General features: G+C 35.2%; 1 protein-coding gene across 8 annotated transcripts in view; it reads left to right on the forward strand.

Annotated features, from left to right (window-relative positions):
• The window catches only part of FOCAD (focadhesin), a 314089-nt gene that overhangs the window by 129819 nt on the left and 157969 nt on the right, over positions 1–26301 (forward strand). For all 8 annotated transcript variants that reach the window (XR_004350331.1, XM_032634650.1, XM_032634653.1 and 5 more), the window contains 4 exons: positions 15669–15773; positions 16172–16273; positions 16782–16912; positions 18779–18905. Coding sequence is in view for 7 of the 8 variants with exons in the window: in XM_032634650.1 (XP_032490541.1) it covers positions 15669–15773; positions 16172–16273; positions 16782–16912; positions 18779–18905 (465 nt within the window). In the remaining variant the exon portion in view is untranslated. The remainder of the gene's footprint in view (positions 1–15668; positions 15774–16171; positions 16274–16781; positions 16913–18778; positions 18906–26301) is intronic.

Below are 26301 nucleotides of genomic sequence, written 5' to 3' on the forward strand. Positions count from 1 at the left end.
GCCTAACACAGAACCCAGTGTGCAATTGTTCCTCAAATATTTTTGATTGTTAGGTGTATAACTCATAGGAGAGTTTACTGTTACTATTGATTGAGAAATATTCTAGAAGCTGTTCTTTTAAAAAATCCTGCATAACATTTTGCTTTCTTACTTGCTAGTTACTTTTAAAGCAGAGTATGAGATACTGGGTCAGGGGTCTCCAAGACTATGCCCAGGTTTGTTGATTTGCTTTAAGGACTCACAGGACCCAGTATTTAGTTGCAACCACAACTATGATTTATTACAGCTAAAGAGTAAAAGCAAAATCAGCAAGGGCAAAGGTTCATTGGGTGAAGTCCAGAAGAAACTGGGCACAAGTTTCCAAAAGTCCTCTCCCAGTGGAGTCACACAAAATGCACTTAATTCCGCCAGCATGGAATCGTGACAGCACATGTGGAGTGTTGTCTAGTATGGAAGCACATTAGAGATCTGTGCCCAAGGGTTTTATTGGGGGCTGGTCAGTTTAGGCACAGTGTTGTATACTGTGTTTGTACAGAGAGTTTAGGCATATTCCTATCAGTAAAGAATGGTAGGAACCCTCCCAAAATCCATTTTCTGAGACTCTACCCAAAGGCTAACTTTGCAAGCAGGCTTTTAAAGGATGCCATTCTCAAGCCTGCTATGTTAACTCGTTTCTGCACAAATATTTACTTAAATCTTGATTAATTTGGGCTGTGTTTTATATTTTTAAGTAGTAGGTCCTGACACTTTCTTCTCATATTCTCCTTTTTGATATTTGAGTATATCAAATATATATATACCTGAGTAGATGGGTCCTGAGATACTGGGTCAGGGGTCTACTCAGTAGGTGGTTATCATTCTCTTATTGAGCACCTCTGGTTACAGAAAACTTAGTGCCCCCTGAGGCATCCCATTCAATTCTCTAAAAATTTCTCTTAAAACTTCTTTTCCATATTAAACCCAAATATGCCCTTCAGTTTGGGCCTTGGGATTACGTGAAACAAACCTAGTTTGTCCTTTATATGTTACCCTTTAAATATTCACAGGTAACTTGTCTGTCTTCAATTCTTCTGTAGTACAGGAACACAGAGTTTTCTGTTTCTCTTTGCCCTTTTTTCTTTGTGGTTATAACAACAAATTCTATTTACAGTATGTTTTTCTTCCTGGCATATGTTTTGCACATTGTATTGGTGTTTTATAATATGGAGGTTTTTATTGTGTTTTGCTTTTTTTTAGCTGATTTACTCTGACATGATATTGTATGTATATTGGGGGGAATCTTGTCTCCTAAATTTTATTGAATTTCTGATTTTTTAAAAAAATACATTTATGTAATGAGACTCCTAGATTAGAAGATTTTTAATGTTTTATTATGAAAAATTTCAAACATATTCAAAAGTGGATAGATAGTATAATAAACCTGATGAATCCATCCCTTAGCCTCAACGGTTATCATTCCATAGCTGGCCTGTATCTCTTGTACTCTCCACTCTCCAGTCCCCAACTCAGAACTGTTATTTTGAAGCAAATCCCAGATTAGAGCTAAACTTCTTAAATGAAGTTTGAAATTTTTCTGTTTAGAAACATTGTATCACCTTTTACTCCCGCATAATTGTGTGAGAATATCTGTTTCACTGTATGTTTACATTGTTTTAGAACTTTAAACTTTAGTATGTGAGAAAATTATCTTGTTATAATTTTCAGTTTTAAAAATTAGTAGTGAGATTTAAAGTTTTTATTCGCTCCTTTTCTTTTTCTCTTTGAGTTTTAGATATATATGCTGTGTCCGTTTTGGAGGGGGAAATCTTTATGTATCTTAAGAATTTTTGCATTCTTTATTTCAAGTATCAAATCACTGGTTGAAAATCTTGTGTGTGTGTGTGTGTGTGTGTGTGTGTGTGTGTGTGTTTTTTCATAGCTGACTGTTAGTGAGTGGTTTACTGTGTGGCAGAGATTGGGTTAGTTTGGGTGTAGAATTCTGCATTGGGACCCATTTTTATTCAAAATCTATTTTGTTTCCTTCCACTGCTTCTATAGGTTGCAGTGTTGCTGTGGAGAAATCCAAAGTTATTCTGATTCCTGAAATCCTGAGTATATGTTTATGTGAACCTAATTTTTGTTTTTATTTTTCCTCTCTGGAAGCTTTCAGAATCTTCTCTTTGCCCCATACTCTGTAATTTCAATGCTGATGTGTATTAGTGTGAATCTTTTTTCCTCTGTTGTACTGGATAACTGGTGGCTCTTTTAATCTGGAAATCCAGGTCCTTGAATTCTGGGGAATTTTCTTTGTTATTTTGTCATTAATTTCTTTCCCTCTACTGACCTTGATCTTTCTTTCTATAACTTCTCTTGCTTGGACCTTGAATTCTGTACTGGTCTTATATTTTTCTTGTCTTTTGTTCCCCTATTTTCTTCTCTCTACATTTTTACTCCACTTTTGAGGAGAATTTCCTTAACTTTATCTTTCAACTGTTGTTGAATTTTTTTGTTGTGCTAATATGTGTTTGAATTCAGTAGCTCTTTTTGTTTTCTAAATGTTCTTGAATTGTAGCCATCTTTACTTTCATTGTTTTAATGCATAGTGAGCTATTTTCTTTCTAGAGGGCATGTAAATATTCACTGAACATTTCTTCTAGATTCTTTAATCTATTTCTCTTTGATATTTAATTCCTGAATCCATTTGGAATTTTTTTCTTACGTGGTAACGTGTTAGGATTTCTCCTCCCCATTAATAATCAGTTTTTCTAAAAACCATTCATGGATTAATCATCATCGTCTTTTTTTTTTCTTTCAGTTTGTACTGTCTGCTTCTATCATGGGTGTCACTGTCGGTGTTTTCTTACTAACATTCATCTCTCTAGTCTAATATTATTCCTTGATGCAGAAGATTATGCAGGATAGGAGTTTACTAAATCTGTTTTTTGTCATTCCTTAACAATACACTGTCTACTCCAAGCAATTGAATGTCTTCTTATTCATTGTTGCAAGACATTTATATCAATCCTTTTTTATGTTTCTGGCTTTTTTCATTAATTTTACTTCATTCTGGGTGTGAATCTTTTTGTTTAATGTAGCTTTCTAGTCAGGTCATTTGTTTACCATTATTCATGTAAACCCTATTTAATGTTAAGGCTTTCATTTGAGACTGAATTGGGACCTTATAAATACAATTCATGGTATAAAATATCTACCACTTATTTATACCTCAAAGGTTTTTTGTCACTGAAGAAGGAAAGTGAGGATTTGGAGTCATACTTTATGTTCAGCCAATTTGTATTGACCATTAAATCTTTTTTTCCCTCAAATGTAGTATGAATTGGCTCATGTTTACCATTGTCAGTCTTGCATAGTTTTTCATATTCCAGTAAATTGATCTGACTGTCATAGCTTTGGGATCCTTGAGCAATGTACTGTTTTAATACATTCAAAGCATTGACTCTCTAGTTTTATTACATAGTTGCTTATCTCACTGAGCTGTATTTAATTATATCTCACTGTTGGAGGGCATTCAGACTCCTCCTTTCAACTCTCTGACTTAAGACTTATTGTCAGTGACATATGCAGTAGTAGAAATCGACTGTACCGAATTGAAAGGAAAAATACACACATTATACTTTACTTAACAGGATATTGGCTTTTCACTTTTGTTCTACCAGTCAGACTACCAAAGATTTAGATCTTACCATGAAAGAAATGTAAAACCGACTTTTTTTAGGAAGGAAATTTTATACTTTCAGGAATTCAGTCATTATAGTTATCATTTATAGCAAGTTGTTAAAATGTTAGCAATTGAAAGAAGTTGTGGTTATACTCCTTTTTCCCACTGGTGATTACATACTAATAGTGTGACTATTACTTTATAATTTAAGTTTTCTTATACCATGTTCTAAATATATAAATTGCCAGACTCTGAGAGATAATTAAATTCAGAAGACTAAGGAGGCTAACCTAGAAGTTAAGTTTAGGTTGAGAAAGGTCATGATTATTTTCTTCCAGGTATTTCAGACTCCTCAAGTGATATGATACTTGACTTTATCCATTCTAGTTTGTCGTAGATCCTCTTTTTTTCCATACTTTGAGCTCCTGTGTTGCTGAACTTATTTTTCTATGTACTGGGAAATTCTTACCTCAGATTCTGAAGATGTCCTGGTAACATTTTGATATCCTGGTAACACTTACCTAACAGGTAAATTTTTCTGATTCAAAGTTAATTTGGTCAGAGTACTATCTTTAAGTACTTTTCTTTGCAAGTGGTAGGCTTTTAATAATTGGGTACCGAATGAAATAACTGCAACACTATTATAAGATCCATCTTGCAAATAGAATTTGAGCAGATAAAGGAATTAGGAGTGGTTTATGCATTCTAAAAGCACTTACGGTATGCTGGAACCTGAGATTCAAAGGTGAGGAAGATGCCATCCCTACTTTTGGTAAGGCAAAGTGGCAAGTACCTGGGCTCTTCAGAGTTAAATTGCTTTGCTCTAGTGCTGCCTCCAGTACATACTAGCTCTGTTACCTTGAGCACATTATTTGGCCTTTACAAGCTTCAGTTGTGTCATTTCAAACACGATAATCATGATTTCTATAAAGTGCTAAGGAGAGCATTTACAGTCGCTGTTCAATAGATGTTAGCTGTTACTGTTGGAGGAGTCATTATGGATCAGATGCTCAGGCTGAACTGGAATAAGGCTAGAGTGAATATCAGAAAGAAGATTGCCCAGTGGGAGCAATCTTCTAGATACCTATCTTCCCTTGACCTTATCTGACTCTCAGAGGTTAAACTTCAAGACCCTAGACCACTTATTTAATTATAATGCTGTGATATAAATATAATATGAACCACAGAAGGAAAAAATTATACTGTGTTTATATTACTGTAATGTTGCTGTGTTTCTGCAGATTCCTTACAAGTAAAGGAAGCAATTAGTTTTTCAGCACATCCCTCAATGGACTGCTTTTCACTGTATTACTTAAATAATAAGTAGATACCAAAGTAGACATGTCAAATAATTGAAGAAGGTCGAATTAACTAATGTTAAAAAAATCATAGTACATTATGCCCCTTTTTTGTAGAATAAATAATTTTTTAAAATTTCTGTCAATGTTAAAATTATTAAAGAATGTATTTATGCTTTTTTTTATATGTACCATCCTAGCATATTCACTCTTTGTTTTATAAAATTTCATGTTTTTCTGAATCATGGTGTAGTACACCTGAAACTAACACAGTATTATAAATCAAATATACTTCAATAAAAAATTTTTTTTAGATTCATGTTTTATCTTTTCATTTCTAACTTAACACATACTGTTATCTTACCACTGTTTTATAAATGGCAAATACACTTGTGTACATAGATTACTTCCATTTTTTCACAGGAGAGAGTCTTGTGCAAAGATGGTTCAGCACTTATCCAAGGATATGTATAAAATATGATCTAAGAATGTGCTTTTGTAGTTCAGGTCTAGTTTTGTAAAACATAAGTCTAAAAAGTTAAAACCAGATATTGCTTTGGATTTTTGCCTCTTACTTCCATAAGATGATCATGCCTTGAATTATTTTCTTCAACTGGTATCTTAATTTTTAATACTAATTTATAGCTATATCTCTTATATAGTATTAAAGTATGAGTCTCTCATGCTTTTAAAAAAGAGGGTAGTTATAAACATTTATTATATCTCTCATCTGAAAACTAAAATGAATAATAACAAATAATTATTTGTATTTCTCAATTTATAAGTGGATAGCCTACTCATGATTTTCATTATAGAACTCTCTGAAAGATTATGCTACTTTCTGTGTAGCCTCATACAGTGTTGCCAACATGGATATTTTTCGTGGAACCCAGAGTTAAATTTTTCTACTCTGTTCTTTATATGATTGACTCCAGGTAGGTACTGGTTTTTGTCTCTCCTGCTTACTTTTTCTGTATGTTTTGTCTGATTATAGGGAGAAGACTTACATAATAGCTCTTTATCCTATTATGTACAGCCTGAAATCTTCTATCATTTTCATTTCCGCCAGGATAGAATAGAGGGATGAACTGAGACGTTGACTTCCATCCTCATTCTGCCACCAACTAACTGTGTGATTCCTCTGTGCCTCACTTCCATCATCTGTAATATAAAGTCATTTACCTAAATGAACTCGACAAGACTCTTCTGACTCTTAAAAAACAATCTCATGGTTCTTTTTAAAATTGTGGTGTAAAACACGTAACATGAAATATACCTTCTTATCAAAATGTTAGGTATACTGTATACAATTTTTCATCTTGCAAGACTGAATATCTGTACCTGTTGAACAGCAAGTCCCCATTTCCCCCTTCCCCCAGCCCCTGACAACCACCATTCTACTTTCTTTTTTTTAAGACTGACTACTTTAGATAGTTATACAAGTAGAACCATGTGATATTTGTCCTTCTGTGACTGGCTTGTTTCACATAGCATAATGTCCTCAAGATTTATCCATACTGTAGTATATGACAGGATTTCTTTTTTTAAGGCTGAGTAATATTCCATTGTGTGTGTATACCACATTTTATTTATCCATCCATCCACTGATGGATATTTAGGTTATTTCCATCTCTTAGCTATTGTGAATAATGCTGCAGTGAACATGGGGGTGCTAATATCTCTTTGAGATCCTGATTTCAATTCCTTTGAAATATTTCAGTTATTTGAAACATTTTAAAATACTCATGTGTATTTTATTATAAAAAATAACAGTGCCAAGTTAAACAAGTCAAACAATTCAAGTTTGTTTATATTCCATAAAATATTATAGAAAATTGTGTTTCAATAAAAAGACTCTTGTTTCAGAACAGGCAGCTAATAGCAACTGAGCAGTTAATGTTTTTTTGTGAATAAATTTTAAAAGAGACTACTGCCTGTCCTGAATTTCCAGAAGTGGGATTGCTGGATCATATGTTAGTTTTATTTTTAATTTTTTGAGGAACCTCCGTACGGTTTTTCATAGTGACTGCACCATTTTACATTCTGCCAACAGTGTACAAGGATTCCAGTCTTTCTCCATCCTTGCCAACACCTGTTATTTTCTAGTTTACTGGTAATGGCCATTCTAACAGGTATGAGGTGATATCTCACTGTGGTTTTGATTTGCATTTCCCTGATGATTAGTGATATTAAGCATCTTTTCATATACCTGTGGCCATTTGTATTTCTTCTTTGGAAAATGTCTATTCAAGTCCTTTGCTCATTTTTTAAAATCAGGTTATTTGTTTGTTTATATTTTTGTTGTTGAATTGTAGGGTTTCCTGATATGTCTTGGGTATTAACCCCTTATCAGATATATGGTTTGCAAATTTTTTTATTATTCCATATGTTGCCTTTTTTTACTATGTTTTCTTGGCTGTACAGAAGCTTTTCAGTTTGAAGTAGGCCCACTTGTCTGTTTTTGCTTTTGTTGCTTGTGCATTTGGTGTCATATACAAGAAATCAACGCCAGGAGCAAAGTTAGGAAGTTTTTACCCTATGTTTTCTTCTAGGAGTTTTATAGTTTCAGGTCTTATGTTTAAGTCTTTAATTCATTTTGAGTTGATTATTGTGTATGGTGTAAGATAAGGGTCCAATATCCTTCTTTTGCATGGAGATATCCAGTTTTCCCTGGATTTTTTGCAGAGACTATCCTCTCCCCATTGTATATCCTTGGCTCCTTGTCATAAATTAATTGATCGTATATACATAGGTTTATTTCTGGGCCCTCTGTTCTATTCCATTGGTTTATATGTTTGTCCTTGTGCCAGTGTCATACTGTTTTGATTACTGTAACTTTGTAATATGTTTTGAGGTTATTCAGAGTCCTTTGTGGTTCCATATGAATTTTATGATTGTTTTTCTATTGTGCAAAAATAAAATTCCATTGGGATTTTGACAGGGATTACATTGAATTTGTAGACTTTTATGGGTAGTATGGACATTTTAACAATATTAGGTTTTCAGATCTATGAACGCAAGATGTCTTTCCATTTATTTGTGTTGTCTTTAATTTCTTTAAGCAATGTTTTGTAGTTTTCAATATTCAAGTCTTTAACCTTGTAGTTAAGTTTATTCCTAAGTATTTTATTCTTTTTGAGCTATTGTAAATGCGATTGTTTCCTTAATTTTCTTTTTGGATTGTTCATTGTTAGTGTATAGAAACACAACTGATTTTTTTTTTTTTTTTGCGGTACGTGGGCCTCTCACTGTTGTGGCCTCTCCCGTTGCGGAGCACAGGCTCCGGACATGCAGGCCCAGCGGCCATGGCTCACGGGCCCAGCCGCTCCGCGGCATGTGAGATCCTCCTGGACTGGGGCACGAACCTGCGTCCCCTGCATTGGCAGGTGGACTCCCAACCACTGCGCCACCAGGAAGCCCCACAACTGATTTTTAATGTTTGTTTTGTATCCTGCAACTCTCCTGAATTCATTTATTAGTTTTAATTAACTTTTTGGTGTGTGGAATCACTAGAGTTTTCTACATACAAGATCATGTTATCACAGAGATAATTTTACTTCCTCCTTTCTTTTTTTTTCCTTTTTGGCTGCGTTGGGTCTCAGTTGCAGCACACAGGATCTTTGTTGCAGCATGCAGTATCCTCCACTGTGGTGTGCAAGCTCTTTATTGTGGCACACAGGCTTCTCTCTAGTTGCGGTGTGCAGGTTTTCTCTCTCCAGTTGTGGTGTGTGGGCTCCAGAGCACATGGGCTCTGTAGTTGCAGCATGTGGGCTCTCTAGTTGAAGCATGTGGGCTCAGTAGTTGTGGCACATGGGCTTAGTTGCCCTGTGACATGTGGGATCTTAGTTCCGCAACCAGGGATCGAACCCGTGTCCCCGGCATTGGAAGGCGTATTCTTTACCACTGGACCACCAGGGAAGTCCCTACTTTTTCCTTTCTGATTTGGATGACTTTCATTTTTTTTTCTCACCTAGTTGTTCTGCCTAGAACTTCTGGTACTATGTTGAATAGAAATGGCAAGAGTGGGCACCCTTGCCTTGTTCCTGATCTTAGAGGAAAAGTTTTTCGTTTTTATTTTTCAGTATGATATTAGCTGTGGGCTTTTCATAGTCATAGAGCCTTTATTATTTTGAGGTAATTTTCTTCCGTTCCTAGTTTAGTAAATGTTCTTGTCATGAAAGTGTGCTGAGTTTTGTCAAACACTTTTTCTGTGACTATTGAGATGATCATGTGATTTTATCTTTCATTCTATTAATGTAGTTTATAACATTGATTGATTTTCATGTTGAACCATCCTTGCACTCCAGGGATAAATCCCACTTAGTCATGATTTATGATCCTTTCAATGTGTTGTTGAATTCTGTTTGCTAGTATTTTGTTGAGTCTTTTTGCATCTGTTCATTAGGGATGTTTGCCTGTAGTTTTCTTTTCTTGTAATGTCTTTGTCTGGTTTTAGTATGAGAATAATGCTGGTCTCATATAATGAGTCCAGAAGTGTTCCCACCTCTTCGATTTTTAGGGACGAGTTTAAGAAGGATTGGTGTTAATTCTCCTTTAAATGTTTGGTAGAATTCACATGTGAAGTTATCTGGTCCTGGGCTTTTCTATGTTGGGAGGTTTTTGATTGCTGACTCAATCTCCTTCTTTATAATTGGTCTGTTCAGATTTTCTATTTCTTCATGATTCAGTCTTCGTGAGAAGTGTATTTCTAGGAATTTAGGCTTTTCTTCTAGGTTATCCCATTTATTGTGGTATAATTGTACATGGTTGTCTCAAAATCCATTGTATTTTTTTGGTATCAGTTATGTCTCTTCTTTCATTTCTGATTTTGAGTCTTCTCTCTTTTTTTCTTAGTCTAGCTAAAGGGTTGTCAATTTTGTTGATGTTCTAAAATACTAACTTTTAATTTTGTTGATTTTTTTCTGTTATTTACTTCATTTATTTCTACTTTAATTTCCATTATTTCCTTCCCTCTGCTAACTTTGAACTTAGTTTATTCTTCTTTTTCTAGTCCCTTGAGGTATAAGATTAGAGTATTTATTTGAGATACTTTTTCTTTCTTTTTTAAAATTGAAATATAGTTGATTTACACTATTACACTAATCTCAGGTGTGTAACATAATGATTCAAAATTTTTATAGATTATACTCCATTTATAGTAATTATAAAATATTGGCTAGATTCCCTGTGCTGTACAACATATCCTTGTAGTTTATTTATTTATTTATTTATTATTTTTTTTTGCGGTATGCGGGCCTCTCACTGTTGTGGCCTCTCCTGTTGCAGAGCACAGGCTCCGGACGCACAGGCTCAGCGGCCATGGCTCATGGGCCCAGACGCTCCGTGGCATGTGGGATCTTCCCGGACTGGGGCACGAACCCATGTCCCCTGCATCTGCAGGTGGACTCTCAACCATTGTGCCACAAGGGAAGCCCTAGTTTATTTATTTTATACATAGTAGTTTGTATAAACTTAATCCCCTATCCTTATATTGCCCCTCCTCTCTTCCCTCTTCCCACCAGTAATGACTAGTTTGTTCTCTATATCTGTTAATCTGTTTCCTTTTTGTTATATTTACTAGTTTGTTTTATTTTTTAGATTTTTACATGTAAGTGATAGCATACAGTATTTGTCTTTCTCTGTCTGACTTATTTCATTAAGCATAGACCATCCAGGTCCATCCATTTTGTTGCAAATGGAAAAATTTTATTCTTTATTTATGGCTGAGTAGTATTCCATTGTGTGTATGTATATATGTGTGTGTGTCTATGTCACATGTTTTTTATCCATTCATCTGTTGATGAACAGTGTGTTATTTAGTTTCGATGTATTTGTGAATTTTCCTGTGTTCTTACTAATATTTATTTCTAGATTCACTCCACTGTGGTAAGAAAAGATAGTATGATTTCAGTCTTCTTAAATTTGTTATTTTGTGACCTAACATGTGGATCTTTCCTGGAGAATGTTGTGTATGCACTTGAGAAGAATTTGTATTTTCTTGCTGTTGGATGGAATGTTCTGTATATGTCTGTTAGTTTCATTCAGTCCATAGTGTTGTTCATGTCCTCTGTTTTATTATTGATCTTCTGTCTGGATGTTCTATTTATTATTGAAAGTGGAGTAATGAAATCTACTATTATATGTGTTGGTATCTATTTCTCCGTTCAGTTCTGTCAATATTTGCTTTGTATATTTGAGCATACTTATATTGCTCTGATGTTGGGTGCATATATATGTATAATTGTTTAACTTCCTGGTGAATTGACTCTTTTATCATTATATAATGTTCGTCTTTGTTTCTTGTGACAGTTTTTGACTTAGTCTATTTTGCATGGTATAAGTTATGCTATCCTTGCTTTCTTTTAGAGGTTACTATTTGCATAGAGTATCTTTTTTTGTCATTTTATTTTTAGCCTACGTGTGTCCTGAAATATAAAGTAAATCTCTTGTAGACAGCATTTAGTTGTATCTTGTCTTTTAACTTTTAGCCACTCTGTCTTTTGATTGGGGAGTTTAATCCATTTACATTTAAAGTAATTATAAATCAGGAAGGACGTAATATTGCCATTTTGTTAACTGGTTTTTGTCTGAATTATAGCTGTTGTGTCCCTCTTTTCCTCTCTTTCCGTCTTTGTGTTTTGTTGATTTTTTTGTAGTGAAATACTTTGATTCCTTACTCATTATCTTTTATGTATCTTCTATAGGTATTTTCTTTGTGGTTACCATGGCACTTAACTGAAACCACCTTACATTTATAATAGCCTATTTTAAGCTCATAATAACTTAACTTTAATTGCATGTAAAAGTTCTACTTTTTCAACCCCCCCACACACTTTATGGTATTGATGTCACAACTTACATCTTTTTATGTTGTGTATCTATTAACATATCTTTATAGTTAGCTATTTATATTTATGTCTTTATCTCCTATTCTAGTATTAAAAGTGACATATTACAGTATTCTATATTTTTCTATACATTTACCTTTATCACTGAGCTTTATACTTTTATATATTTTTATGTTGCAGTCTAATGTTCTTTCCTTTCAACTTGAAGGACTTCCTTTAGCATTTCTTGTAAGGGAGGCCTAGTGAATGAACTCCCTCAGCTTTTGTTTATCTAGAAAAGTATTTCTCCTACATTTTTGAAAGAAAGTTTTGCTAGATATAGTATTCTTAGTTGGCTGGGTTTTTTTGTTTGATTGTTTGCACTTTGAATATATCATTCTGCATGCCCATCTGGCCTACAAGATATCTGCTGAGAAACCTGCTGATAGTCTTATGGGAGGGGTTTCCTTAATGATTCCATCATTTGAAATCAAATTTTTAAAATCAAGGACTTGAATTCTGAAGGAGGGAGAGAAAACATTGAGTTTTATGAAACTAGGAGGTCTTGAGACAGTGAATTATAGGGCACTTGCCGGCTTATTTTAAATTTAAGGTAAAGGCAGAGTATTCATTCTCTGCTTTTTTTGCTTCCAGAGAATAGAAGACTCAAGAACAGAGGAATCAAGAGCCCATAATGACATCTCAAGTAAATCAATAAATACACATATGTCTTTTCATTTGGAAAACAACAGCTCAGACTTTATGCAAAAAATGTTTTCCACACATATATATCTATATCTATGTTTTCCTAATGAAATAACACCTATTTTCTTTTTCCATTGATTTGAGAATTTAATATGAACTAGAATAGCCTCAAGATCTAAGATTATTTCCTGTAAAAATTTCCCACTTTGTTTTTTAATTTCTGAACTTACCAGAGAAAACTAAACACCCTTACATACTTCTTTAGGTCTGAGGATCATGAAGGAGGTGTACTCTTTAGCATAAGTAGAATACTTTATTTCTTTCCTGACAATATAATTTAAACATTTGTTAAAAGCCATATAATTAAATTCACTATTTTGTAAAATGCCACTATATGTACTGATTGCCCTTCTCAGAACTAAGAATCTGTCAAACTGTCTTGGTAGAGATCTTCCCAGAAGGAGTAATTCATTGAGGCCTGTGCAGTGCAATCTAAGATAACCTTTTTTAATTAAAATGGGGAATTAAAAAGCCAATTCAAAAATTTGTTTCCTTTTGTTTGCTCAAGGTGAGGGTGCTGGAACTTCTGTTCCAATAGAGCCCCAGCAGTTGTTAAAAACATCATAAATTCTGCCTGTGTGTTGTGTGTCTGTGGCCATTCCATGTGTAGCTCCAAATGCTGCTGTGGTATGTGATGGTCAGGCCCATTAATGAGTCATTGTTTAACTGTCACTTTTTTGTTGGCAGGGTTAAGAGGATTTTTTTTTTCCTTCTTGAGATTGAATTAAAATAGATGGCTTCTAAGCTTAGAAGGAACAAGTTTTCTAAGACTACAGCAGATAGAGGAAATTTATCAATTTCTGGGTAACAAACTTGTCAAATGCACTATAAGGAAAATAAATTTTTTTTGGCATTACATTTTGTGCCATCAAGTAGAGATCCTTGCTCATAATAGGTGTTCACTTAATGATTTTAAAATGTAGTTTTATATATTTATTAAAAATATAAAAATAAAATATACATATAAATATATTTTATATATATTTATAATATATAATTCACATGCTATTTAATTAATTCATTCAAAGTGTACAAAGTGACTTTTAGTATATTCACAGAATTGTGCAACCATAATGACAGATAATTTAAGAACATTTTCATCACCACCAAAAGAAACATTGTACCCATTAGCAATCACTCCCCATTTTCTCCTATACCTCCCTGATCCTAAGCAATTGCTTTCTGTCTCTGTAGATTTGCCTATTCTGGACATTTCATATAAATGGATCATATAATATGTGGTCTTTTGTGACTGGCTTCTTTTACTTCACTCGATGTTTTCATGGTTCATCCATGTTGATTACTTTTTCATGGCAGAATAATATTCTATCATATGGACATGCTGTATTTTATTTATCCCTTCATCAGTTGATGGATATTTGGGTTGTTTCCACTATTTGGCTATTATTAATTATACCTCTGTGAACATTCACATGTAAGTTTTCATGTGGATGTATGTTTTAATTTCTCTTGGGTATGTACTTAGGAGTACAGTTACTAGATCATATGGTAATTCTGTTTAACCAGTTGAGAAACTGTCAGACTGTTTTCCAAAGGGGCTGCACCATTTCACTTTCCCACTGGCAGTGTATGAAGGTCCCAATTTCTCCACATCCTTGCTAACACTTAATGTGGTTTCAAGCCATCCTATTGGGTATGAAGTCATGCATCATTTGATTTTGATTTGCATTTATGTCATGGCTAATGCTGATTGAGTATCTTTTCATTTTTTTTTGGCCATTTGTTTATCTTCTTTGGAGAAGTATCTCTTTAGATCCTTTGCTCTTTTAAAATTGAGTCATTTGTCCTTTATTATGGAGTTGTACGAATTCTTCATATATTCTGGATGTAAGTTCCTCATTAGATATATGATTTGCAAATATTTTATTCCATTCTGTGGGTTGTTCTTTTCATTTTCTTTATAGCGTCTTTTGAAGGACAAATATTTTTAATTTGATGAAATGTTTTGTTTTCTTTTGTTGCTCATACTTTTGGTGTCATATCTAAGAAGGCTTTGCCTAACTCAAGGTCACAAAGATTTACTCCTATATTTTCTTTAAGAGCTTTACAGTTTTTGCTCCTACATTCAGGTCTGAAATCTATTTTGAGTTAATTTTTACATGTGTTGTGAGGAAGGGGTCCAAATTAATTATTTTGCATATGGAAATACAGTTGTCAAAAATCAAAAACCATTTTTCAAAGAGACTCTTCTTTCTGCATTGTATTTTCTTGGCCTTTCTGTCTAAAATCAATTGACTTAAATGTAACGATTTATTTCTAGACTCTGAGTTCTATTTCATTGATCTATATTTATATCCTCACATTAGTACCACACTATTTTGACTGCTGTAACTTTGTAATAAATTTTGAATTTGGGAAGGTTGAATCTTCAAATTTTGCTCCTTTTGAAGATTGTTTTGGCTCTTCAGGATCACTTGTTTTCAAATGAATTTTAGAATCAATTTCTGAATTTTGGCAAAGAGGCTACCTGGGATTTTGATAGGGATTGCATTGAATATGTAGATGTATTTGGGAAATAGTACCATTTTAACAATATTAAGTCTTTTGATCCACAAATGATTTTGCTCTTCTTATTTTATTGTGTCATGCATAGGGATTGAAGTATGAACGTGGAGGGAAATTTTTGTCCATTAACCCCCCTATATTACAATTGGTTTTAATTATTTTACATTGGAATAACCATTGAATATTTCACTCTGCTACTCATTAGAACTGTAAGCTTCTTTAGCGCAGGATATATATTAATTATTTTTGTATTGCTGAGAGTTTATGTCATAGTTGTTTAAGAAAAGCATTTTTTTAACACCAAAAAACCCCTGTAATATGTATATGTGTATAAAGGGATAGAACAAGGGCTCACAATGTATATGTGTATAAAGGGATAGAACAAGGGCTCACAGGAACAAGGGCTCTAAAAGAGATAGAATATTAGCAGTACTATGAAATTACCATTAATAACAAATGGCTAACTGACATTTTTTTAGGCTTTTAATTCATATATATTCATAGCATTCATTTGGAGAAAAATGAAATATTATTGCTTTATCGATTGATTTCTTTTAAAAGGCATAATTTATGCGTTCCTTAAATTCATTTTAGGTGCCAAATCTGATTCCAGTTTTGATGTTCAAATTAGGAAGACCACTGGAACCTGTGTTATACAATGATATCTTGTATACTTTGCCTACACTTGGTGTTCACAAGGTTTGTATATTAAGCGACTTACTTTGGGGCAAAAAGAAAGTGAGACATGAATTTTGTTTGTTGTCATGTGAAATTTTGACCCTTTAATTTTGCCTTGATCACTGCTTCCCTTGTTGGGCCAAACATTTTTGTTACAATATTTAAGAATTAATTTTTAAAAATCATTTTTTCATCAAGTTTTCCCATTGGTTGTTGTCTGAGATTGGGTCTTTATGCCCCCAGAATTGCTAACTAGCTCCTCCCAAAGCTATCTCCAACCTCTGAGGAGATGGGTAATACTGTAGTAAGCTTCCGTTTCAGTCTTTATTTTATAATAAGAGGTTTTTAAGTTCCTTTGGTAACCTTGGGGTTATCCACATTTGCATTTATGAAACCAAAGTTTCTTCAATGTTTGCTAGGTGTGCATAGGACAAATTCTACGAGTAATTCAACTTCTTGGAACCACTCCGCAACTAAAAGCTGTCACTTTGCGCTTGTTGACTTCTTTATGGGAAAAACAGGTAAGCTCAGATATACACTTGTATGAATAGTAAGCATGTCCCTTTCACTGAAGAAAGGTAATTTTGTCATTATGCATGACACTTCTTTGATATAGTAATATTAGTGAGTGACATCAATGATTGCACTGAGAAATTTTGATTTAGTGTACTTTTGATCTATAATGTGGTCAGTTGTGATTGACTCTCAGAGAGAAATTGAGAATAGAAAATAATCTTATTTCCTTAATTCTGAAATTTATTTTTCCATTTGTGTGGAAAAAGTGATAGAAATATAAGTGATTAGAGCCTTTGTAATTAGAGTGAGATTTTGCCACTTTTTTCTTGTTTTATGAAATGAACAGTACATGGATCTGTAAGAAAATCCCCAGCAATCATAACAGCATTCTTTTTTTTCTGATTAGATGAAACACATTATAATTTGCAATGCAGATGTAAGATTTAGAGGTGAAAATGCTGCATAAACGGAGACAATTATTATTCAACTGAAGTTGTGAAATTGCCTTTTTAGGATCGTGTCTATCCTGAACTGCAGCGTTTCATGGCCATGTCCGATGTGCCCTCTCTGTCTGTGGGCAAGGAGGTCCAATGGGAGAAACTGATAGCTAAAGCAGCATCGATCAGAGATATATGTAAGCAAAGGTAAGACATGCTTGACCTTTGGGAATGTATATCATGATATATTATTTTGCATTTAATTTTTTTATTGCAAGCAAGAAGCGAGGAAAGATAGGCAGAGGATGTTTGAGTAAGAATAAATGAATATTAAAGTCAAAATGTCTGAATGTAAAATTTAGTAACATCAGACAATAGCTTTGAGTAGCAGGCATGTCTTTTCAGGTCTAGACTTATATCTAGGTTTAGAGGCTATTTATATATCCTTTTCTGTGTAATAATTTAATGTTGTAATAGAACATATGATGTTACATTTTCTATTTTTCTATATATAAATTCTTGAAACCTAAGCAGTGGATTATCAGTCAAACTTTCTTTCTTATATTCTCCCTATGTTATGCTGATTTTTATAAGATGTTTTAATAGAGAAGGCCTTATTTGTAACTCATTGAATGGAATTAATTATTAGGAATTATTACAAGGAGGGAAATGACCTTGAATTCCTGTGTATGCTTTAGGGTTTAGGAAGACATGAAGATGTTAGGGAGATGACTCTGCTATTCTAGGTTATGGGTTAATAACTAGGCAGGAGGTGACAAGACTGAAATGACACTAAGCAAAGCTCCACCTTGCCAGATTTCTATTTTCTTGAATTAGGGTAAGGCCAAAATCTTAGAGAGGAAATAGATTTGATACATTTGAAATGAGTTATAATCCTGCAGTTTCATATATTGATTGAGCCACTGCACTGTAGAATCCTTGGAGCATCATTCTACTTTTGTCAATGATGACACTGTGAATGGTACTTCCTGAAGCTGTGCAATGAATGGGTTGGCCCAGATGCTGATAATGTGGATGATTTCCGTTTCAAGTAAAATCTTGGATCAGACTGTATTTAAGCCTCAGCAGTTCTGCCTCTTTTCTAAGCTTCAGCCTTTTGGCAACACAAAAAACATCTTAGTCTAAAAGTTACACATGTGTTAACCCAAGACTTAAGAGTTTAGACTCTCTTGAGGTATTGGCATGGAAAAAATTCAGAGATGATAGCCGACATTTTAATTTTACATACTTAAAGATGAGGCTCAGGAGACGTTAAACATCAGATGATCAGATCAGAGTCTGTTGAAAACTTATTCAGTGAACCTTTCAGTTACCATCTCGAGATCCATCAAATTTTTCCAGTTTTGTTAAATGATTTCCATTTGGCAGACAGTGAAGCAATAGAATTCAGTCAGGCAATTTTTTTCAATTGATATTTTGTTAAATAGAGAGAAGTATTATATCGCTGAGGGGTTACAACGAATGCAGACCTGAGCATTTCTTTATGAAGTTAAAAGCATTCTGGGGGTAGCACAATATATGTGGGATAGAGGAAGGAGAGGAGGATGAGTGAGTGAATCCAGCACAGTACCTGGCATGAAGTAAGTGCTCAGTCAGTTATAATTCATATTATTATGATTTTATCATCATTATCGTCGTTATTGTGATAGGCATACCCGCCTTAGTTTGTAATACTGCTATGACCAATCATCTTCTGATCTCAAATCCCTGGGTTTACTGATGATCTCAATAAGGTAAGTCAGTTCTTTTCAGTATTATAGACGAGTTTTTGTCGATTCAGGCAATAGGTTTTGTGATTCAGGGAGAATAAAATTTGTTAAGGAGTGTCTTCTTTTTTGGGTAATAATACCAAAAATGAGCCTGAAGTTACAGCAGAAATGATGAAGATGCAAATCTTTGAACAAAAGCATATGGTATTATCAGTTGAGGGTCAACGTTTGATAGGCACAAGAGTAAAGAAAAGCATTAATGTTTTTGTTCAGGCAAAAGACCTTGGAGTAGTAATATAGTTCTTTGGCTTTAATCTTGTGTCTAAACTGTCATTTTTTGTAGGCCATATCAGCATGGTGCAGATATGTTGGCAGCTATTTCCCAGATGTTGAATGAATGCACCAAGCCTGACCAGGCTACTCCAGCAGCCTTGGTGTTACAAGGTCTTCATGCACTCTGCCAGGCTGAGGTGGGCTTTTTTGAGTTGTTTTGTATAATATGGAAGAAAATAAGTTACAAGGCATTGTAGTTACAAGGATGTAGGAGATTTTTGTTCAGAAGAGTGAAATAAGACAGTCTACTTTACAAATTCTTTGTAGAGGGAAGTCTTGAAACATGTAGACATTTTCTAGAGGCTAAAGAAAACCAGACTTTAGATTCTTCCTCGTTGTTATTTATTTTTGTTAATATAGAAGGAGAAGTATGCTTATAGGAGAACTCTTGAGTATATTTGCTTCTCGGTTTCGTGATTTGAGAGCCTTAAAAGCAGAAGAGGTAAGGAAATCGGCATGGGCCAGTGGCAGTTTTATAGCCAGCAAAAACTTTTGTTGGCTTGAAGATTGGCAAAGGGTCTTTTCTTTCCTAATGATCAGAGTAGGTAGGATGGACTGATATTAGAACTGAGTCTCTAAATCATCTTCTGAACTTCAGACTGCTCCCCAAACTGTAGCACAGCAGAAGAAATCTTTAATCTTTTGGAGAAATGTGGTAATTACATCAAAGATCATTCATCGACCTAACAAAAGTTTTTTATGTAAAAAAAATGTTTTATGCAGCCTTGTAAGCTGCTTTATTATTGTTTTTTAATGGAAATATATTTGATTTATAATATCATATGAGTTTCAGGTGTACAACATATTAATTCAATACTTTTATAGATTATACTCCCTTTAAGTTATTAAAAAATAATGGCTATATTTCCCTGTGCTGTATAATATATCCTTGTTGCTTATTTATTTTATGCATAGTATTTTGTGTCTCTTAATACCATAGCCCTACCTCCCCCCTCCTCCTTTCCTTCTCCCCACTGGTAACCACTACTTTGTTCTCTGTATCTGTGAGTCTGTTTCTGTTTCGTTATATACAGTCATTTGTTTCATCTTCTAGATTCCACATATAAGTGATAACAGAGTATTTATCTTTCTGTGTCTGACTTATTTTACTAGGCATAATATTCTCTAGGTTCATACACATTGTTGCAAATTGCAGAATTTCATTCCTTTTTATGGCTGAGTAATATTCCATTATGTATATTTGGAACACACACACACACACACACACACACATCTTCTTTATCTATTCATCTGTTAATTTAGAGGAAATTATTTCAGCTTTTCATCATTTCACCATTGAGTGTGATGTTAGCTGTGGGTTTATAATAACTGGTCTTTATTATGAGCAGATATGTTCCTTTTACACAAACTTTGATGGAATTTTCTATCATGAATGGATATTGAATTTTGTCACATGCTTTTTCTGTGTCTATAGAGATGATCATGTGATTTTTTAAAAAAAATTGGGGTATAGTCGCTTTAAAATGTTGTGTTAGTTTCTGCTGTACAATAAAGTGAATCAACTATATGTATACATATATTCTCTCCCTCTTGGGCCTCCCCCAACCCCATCCCACCCATCTAGGTCACCACGGAGAACCGAGCTGAGCTCCCAGTGCTATACAGCAGGTTCCCACTAGCTGTCTATTTTACACATGGTAGTGTATATATGTCAATCCCAATCTCCCAATTCATCCCACCATCCATTCCTGTGTCCACATGTCTGATCTCTACTGCTGCATCTCTATTCCTGCCCTACAAAATGGTTCATCTGTATCATTTTTCTAGGTTCCACATATATGCATTAATATACGATATTTGTTTTTCTCTTTCTGATTTACATCACTCTGTATGACAGACTCTAGGTCCATCCACATCTCTACAAATGACCCATTTTCGTTCCTTTTTATATCTCAGTAATATTCCATTGTATATATGTACCACATCTTCTTTGTCCATTCATCTGTTGATGGACATTTATGTTGCTTCCATGTCCTGGCTATTGTAAATAGTGCTGCGATGAACATTGGGGTACATGTTTCTTTTTGAATTATGATTTTCTCAGGGTATATGCCCAGTAGTGGGATTGCTGGGTCATATGGTAGTTCTATTTTTTGTTTTTTAAGGAACCTCCGTACTGTTCTACATAATGGCTGTATCAATTTACATTCCCACCAACAGTGCAAGAGGGGTTGCCTTTTGTCCACACCCTCATTGTTTGTAGATTTTTGATGATGGCCATTCTGAACAGTGTGAGGTGATACCTCATTGTAGTTTCAGTTTCCATTTCTCTAATAATTAGTGATATTGAGCATCTTTTCATGTGCCTCTTGGCCATCTGTATGTCTTCTTTGGAGAAATGTCTATTTAGGTCTTTCACCCATTTTTCGATTGGGTTGTTTGTTTTTTTGATGTTGAGCTGCATGAGCTGTTTGTGTATTTTGGAGATTAATCCCTCGTCAGTTGCTTTGTTTGCAAATATTTTCTGCCATTCTGAGGGTTGTCTTTTCATCTCATTTATGGTTTTCTTTGCTGTGCAAAAGCTTTTAAGTTCCATTAGGTCCCGTTTGTTTATTTTTGTTTTTCTTTTCATTACTCTAGGAGGTGGGTCAAAAAAGATCTTGTTGCGATTTATGTCAAAGAGTGTTTTTCCTATGTTTTCCTCTAAGAGTTTTATAGTGTCTGCTCTTACATTTAGGTCTTTAATCCATTTGATTTTATTTTTGTGTATGGTGTTAGGGAGTGTTCTAATTTTATTCTTTTACATGTAGCTGTCCAGTTTTTCCAGCACCACTTATTGAAAATACTGTCTTTTCTTCATTGTATATTCTTGCCTCCTTTGTCACAGATTAGGTGACCATAGGCGCGTGGGTTTATATCTAGGCTTTCTATCCTGCACCATTGATCTATGCTTCTGTTTTTGTGCCAGTACCATACTATTTTGATTACTGTAGCTTTGTAGTGTAGTCTGAAGTCAGGGAGCTTGCTTCCTCCAGCTCCGTTTTTGTTTCTCAAGATTGCTTTGGCTATTCGGGGTCTTTTGTGTTTCCATACAAATTGTAAAATTTTTTGTTCTAATTCTATGAAAAATGCCATTAATAATTTGATAGGGATTGCATTGAATCTGCAGATTACTTTTGATAGTACAGTCATTTTCACAATATTGATTCTTCTAATCCAAAAACATGGTATATCTCTCCATCTGTTTGTGTCATCTTTGATTTCTTTAATCAGTGTTTTATATATAAATTTGGATTTTTGTTTTTTGTTTTATTTGGTTTTTTTTTTTTTTTTTTGCCGTACGCGGGCCTCTCACTGTTGTGGCCTCTCCCGTTGCGGAGCAAAGGCTCTGGATATGCAGGCTCAGTGGCCATGGCTCACGGGCTCAGCCGCTCTGTGGCATGTGGGATCTTCCCGGACTGGAGCATTAACCTGTGTCCCCTGCATCGGCAGGCGGACTCCCAACCACTGCGCCACCAGGGATGCCCTATAAATTTGGATTTTTAAAATTTCTTTTTCTTCTCTGATTGCCGTGGCCAGGACTGCCAAAACTATGTTGAATAATAGTGGTGAGAGTAGACATCCTTGTCTTGTTCCTGATCTTAGAGGAAATTCTTTCATTTTTTCACCATTCACAATGATGTTTGCTGTGGTTTTGTTGTGTATGGCCTTTATTATGTTCAGGTGGTTTCCCTCTATGCCCACTATCTGGAGAGTGTATATCATAAATGCGTGCTGAATTTTGTCCAAAGCTTTTTCTGAATCTACTGAGATGATCATATGGTTTTTATTCTTTAATTTGTTAATATGGTGTATCACATTGATTGATTTGCATATATTGAAGAATCCTTGCATCTCTGGGATACATCCCACTCGATCATGGTGTACAATCCTTTAAATGTATTGTTGGATTCTGTTTGCTGGTATTTTGTTGAGGATTTTTGTGTCTATGTTCATCAGTGATATTGTTCTGTAATTTTCTATTTTTGTGATGTCTTTGTCTGGTTTTGGTATCAGAGTGATAGTTGCCTCGTAGAATGAGTTTGGGAGTGTTCTTTCTTCTGCAATTTTTTGGAAGAGTTTGAGAAGAATAGGTGTTAGATCTTCTCTAAATGTTTGATAGAATTCGCCTGTGAAGCCATCTGGTCCTGGACTTTTGTTTGTTGGAAGATTTTTAATCACGATTTCAATTTTATTACTTGTGACTGGTTTATTTATGGTTTCTGTTTCTTCCTGGTTCAGTCTTGGAAGATTGTACCTTTCCAGGAATTTGCCTATTTCTTCCAAGTTGTCCATTTTATTGGCATATAGTTGCTAGTAGTCGTCTGTTATGATCCTTTGTATTTCCGCGGTGTCAGTTGTAATTTCTCCTTTTTCATGTCTAATTTTATTGATTTGTGTCCTCTCCCTTTTTTTTTCTTGATTGGTCTGGTTAAAGGTTTATCAATTTTGTTTATCTTCTCAAAGAACCAGCTTTTAGTTTCATTGATTTTTGCTATTGTTTTCTTTGTTTCTATTTCATTTATTTCTGCTTTGATTTTTATGATTTCTTTCCTCCTACCAATTTTGGGTTTTGTTTGTTCTTCTTTGTCTTCTTGATTTAGGTGTAAGGTAAGATTGTTTATTTTAGAATTTTCTTGTTTCTTGAGGTAGGATTGTATTGCTATAAACTTCTCTCTTAGTACTGCTTTTGTTGCATCCCGTAGGTTTTGGGTCGTCATGTTTTCATTGTCCTTTGTTTCTATGAATTATTTTATTTCCTCTTTGATTTCTTCAGTGATCTCTTAGTTATTTAGTAGTGTATTGTTTAGCCTCAGTGTGTCTGTATTTTTTTACAGTTTTTTTTCCTGGAATTGATTTTTAATCTCATAGTGTTGGTCGGAAAAGATACTTGAAACGATTTCAATTTTCTTAAATTTACTGAGGCTTGATTTGTGACCCAGGATGTGATCTGTTCTGGAGAATGTTCCGTGTGCACTTAAGTAGGAAGTGTATTCCACCACTTTCCGGTGGAATGTCCTGTAAGTATCAATTAAGTCTATTTGGTCTGTTGTGTCATTTATAGCTTGTGTTTCCTTATTAATTTTCTGTCTGGATGATCTGTCCATTGGTGGTAGTGGGGTGTTAAAGTCCTCCACTATTACTGTGTTCATGTCAATTTCTCCTTTTATGGCTGTTAGCATTTGCCTTATCTATTGAGGCGGTCCTATGTTGGGTGCATAAATATTTATAATTGTTATATCTTTTTCTTGGATTGATCCCTTGATCATTATGTAGTGTCCTTGCTTGTCTCTCGTAACATTCTTTATTTTAAAGTCTATTTTATCTGATACGAGTATTGCTATTCCAGCTTTCTTTTGATTTCCGTTTGCATGGAATATCTTTTTCCATTCCCTCACTTTCAGTCTGTATGTGTCCCTGGTTCTGAAGTTGGTCTCTTGTAGGCAACATATGTACGGGTCTTGTTTTTGTATCCATTCAGCCAGTCTGTGTCTTTTGGTTGGAGCATTTCATCCATTTACATTTAAAGTTATTATCAATATGTATGTTCCTATTACCATTTTCTTAATTGATTTAGATTTGTTTTTGTGGGTCTTTTTCTTGTGTTTCCTATATAGAGAAGTTCCTTTAGCAATTGTTGTAAAGCTGGTTTGGTGGTGCTGAATTTTCTTAGCTTTTGCTTGTCTGTAAAGCTTTTGGTTTCTCTGTCGAATCTGAATGAGATCCTTGCTGGGTAGAATAATCTTGGTTGTAGTTTTTTCCCTTTCATCACTTTGAATATATCTTGCCACTCCCTTTTGGCTTGCAGAGTTTCTGCTGAAAAACCTGCTGATGACCTTATGGGGATTCCTTTGTATGTTATTTGTTGCTTTTCCCATGCTGCTTTTAATATTTTTTCTTTCAATTAAATTTTGGTAGTTTGATTATTATGTGTCCTGGTGTGTTTCTTCTTGGGTTTATCTTGTATGAGACTCTCTGTGCTTCCTGGACTTGTGTGGCTTTTTCCTTTCCCATGTTAGGGAAGTTTTTGAATGTAATATCTTCAAATGTTTTCTGAGTCTCTTTCTCTTTCTCTTCTTGTTCTGGGACCCCTATAATTCGAATGTTGGTGCATTCAGTGTTGTCCCAGAGGTCTCTGAGGCTGTCCTCATTTCTTTTCATTCTTTTTTCTTCTCTTTGGCAGTTATTTGCACCATATCTTCCAGCTCACTTATTCGTTCTTCTGCCTCAGTTTTTCTGTTATTGATTCCTTCTAGTGTATTTTTCATTTCAGTTATTGTGTTGTTCATCACAGTTTGCTTGTTCTTTAGTTCTTCTAGGTCCTTGTTAAACATTTTTTGTATTTTCTCAATCTGTGCCTCCATTCTATTTCCAAGATTCTGTATCATCATCTACTATGGTTACTCTGAATTCTTTTTCAGGTAGGTTCCCTGTTTCCTCTTCATTTATTTGGTCTTGTGGGATTTATCTTGCTCCTTTGTCTGTACTATATTTTTTTGTTATCCCATTTTTTTTGATGGGTGCGGCTGTGTTCCTGTCTGGCTGGTTGTTTGCTGTTAGGCTTCCAGCACTGGAGTTTGCAGGCAGTTGGGTGGAGCCAGGTCTTTGTGTCAAGATGAGGACCTCTGAGAAAGCTCACACCGATTAATATTCCCTTGGGCCTGTAGTTCTCCATCATTCCAGTGGCTCAGACTCGGTGCTCCCACCACTGGAGCTCCGGCCCGATGTCTGGCCTGAGAACCAAGACCCTGCAAGCCGTGTGGTGCAGCAAAAAAAGAAAAAAAGAAATGTAACAAACCAAAAGGAGCAGAACAATAAGAAAGAATAAAAAATAAAAGTTAGAAAAATAAAAATATATTAGAAAAATAAAAATGAAACAACAATGCAAAACAGAACCTCAGCAGAAAAAAAAAAAGGCTGGTAGAAGCCTTGGGCGGTTGGGGCTTAATGTCAGGACCGGCCTGGCTGGAAGATGCCTTTGGGAGGCGGGGCTTAGGCTCAGGACTCATGCAGCCAGAGGAAGCCCCAGAGGGTGGAGGTTCAGGCCCAGGATTCCAGCATTCTTGCTGGGGCCCAAGCGGGCAGGGGACATGCTGGCTGTGTTCCCTTCCTATCCCCCGAAGGTCTCTCCTGATCCCCACTGATCCCCTCACTGGGAGTGGGCCCCTGAAGCATGGGAATCCCTCCTATCCCACAGCTGCCCCTCAGGGGCTGGTCCCATCCCACCTCCACTTTTCCTCCCCACTTTCCCTCCCATGTCCTCAGGACCCGCCCAGCTGGAGGGGCCCTGGAGGGCAGAGGTTCAAGCCTGGGACCCCAGCAGGCTTGCTGGGGCCTGAGCAAGTTGGGGAGATGCTGGCTGCATTCCCATCTGATCCCCCAATCCCCAAAGGTCTCTCTCCATCCCTGCTGATCCCATTGCGCTGAGTGGGCCCCTCTGACTGTAGGAACCCCTCTCCTCCCCCAGCCACCCCTCAGGCATGCTGGTCCCATCCCACCTCCACTTTTCCTCCCCCGCCTTCTTCCCTCCCA

Source organism: Phocoena sinus, chromosome 6, assembly GCF_008692025.1.
Source record: "Phocoena sinus isolate mPhoSin1 chromosome 6, mPhoSin1.pri, whole genome shotgun sequence".
In the NCBI taxonomy this organism is placed as follows: domain Eukaryota; kingdom Metazoa; phylum Chordata; class Mammalia; order Artiodactyla; family Phocoenidae; genus Phocoena; species Phocoena sinus.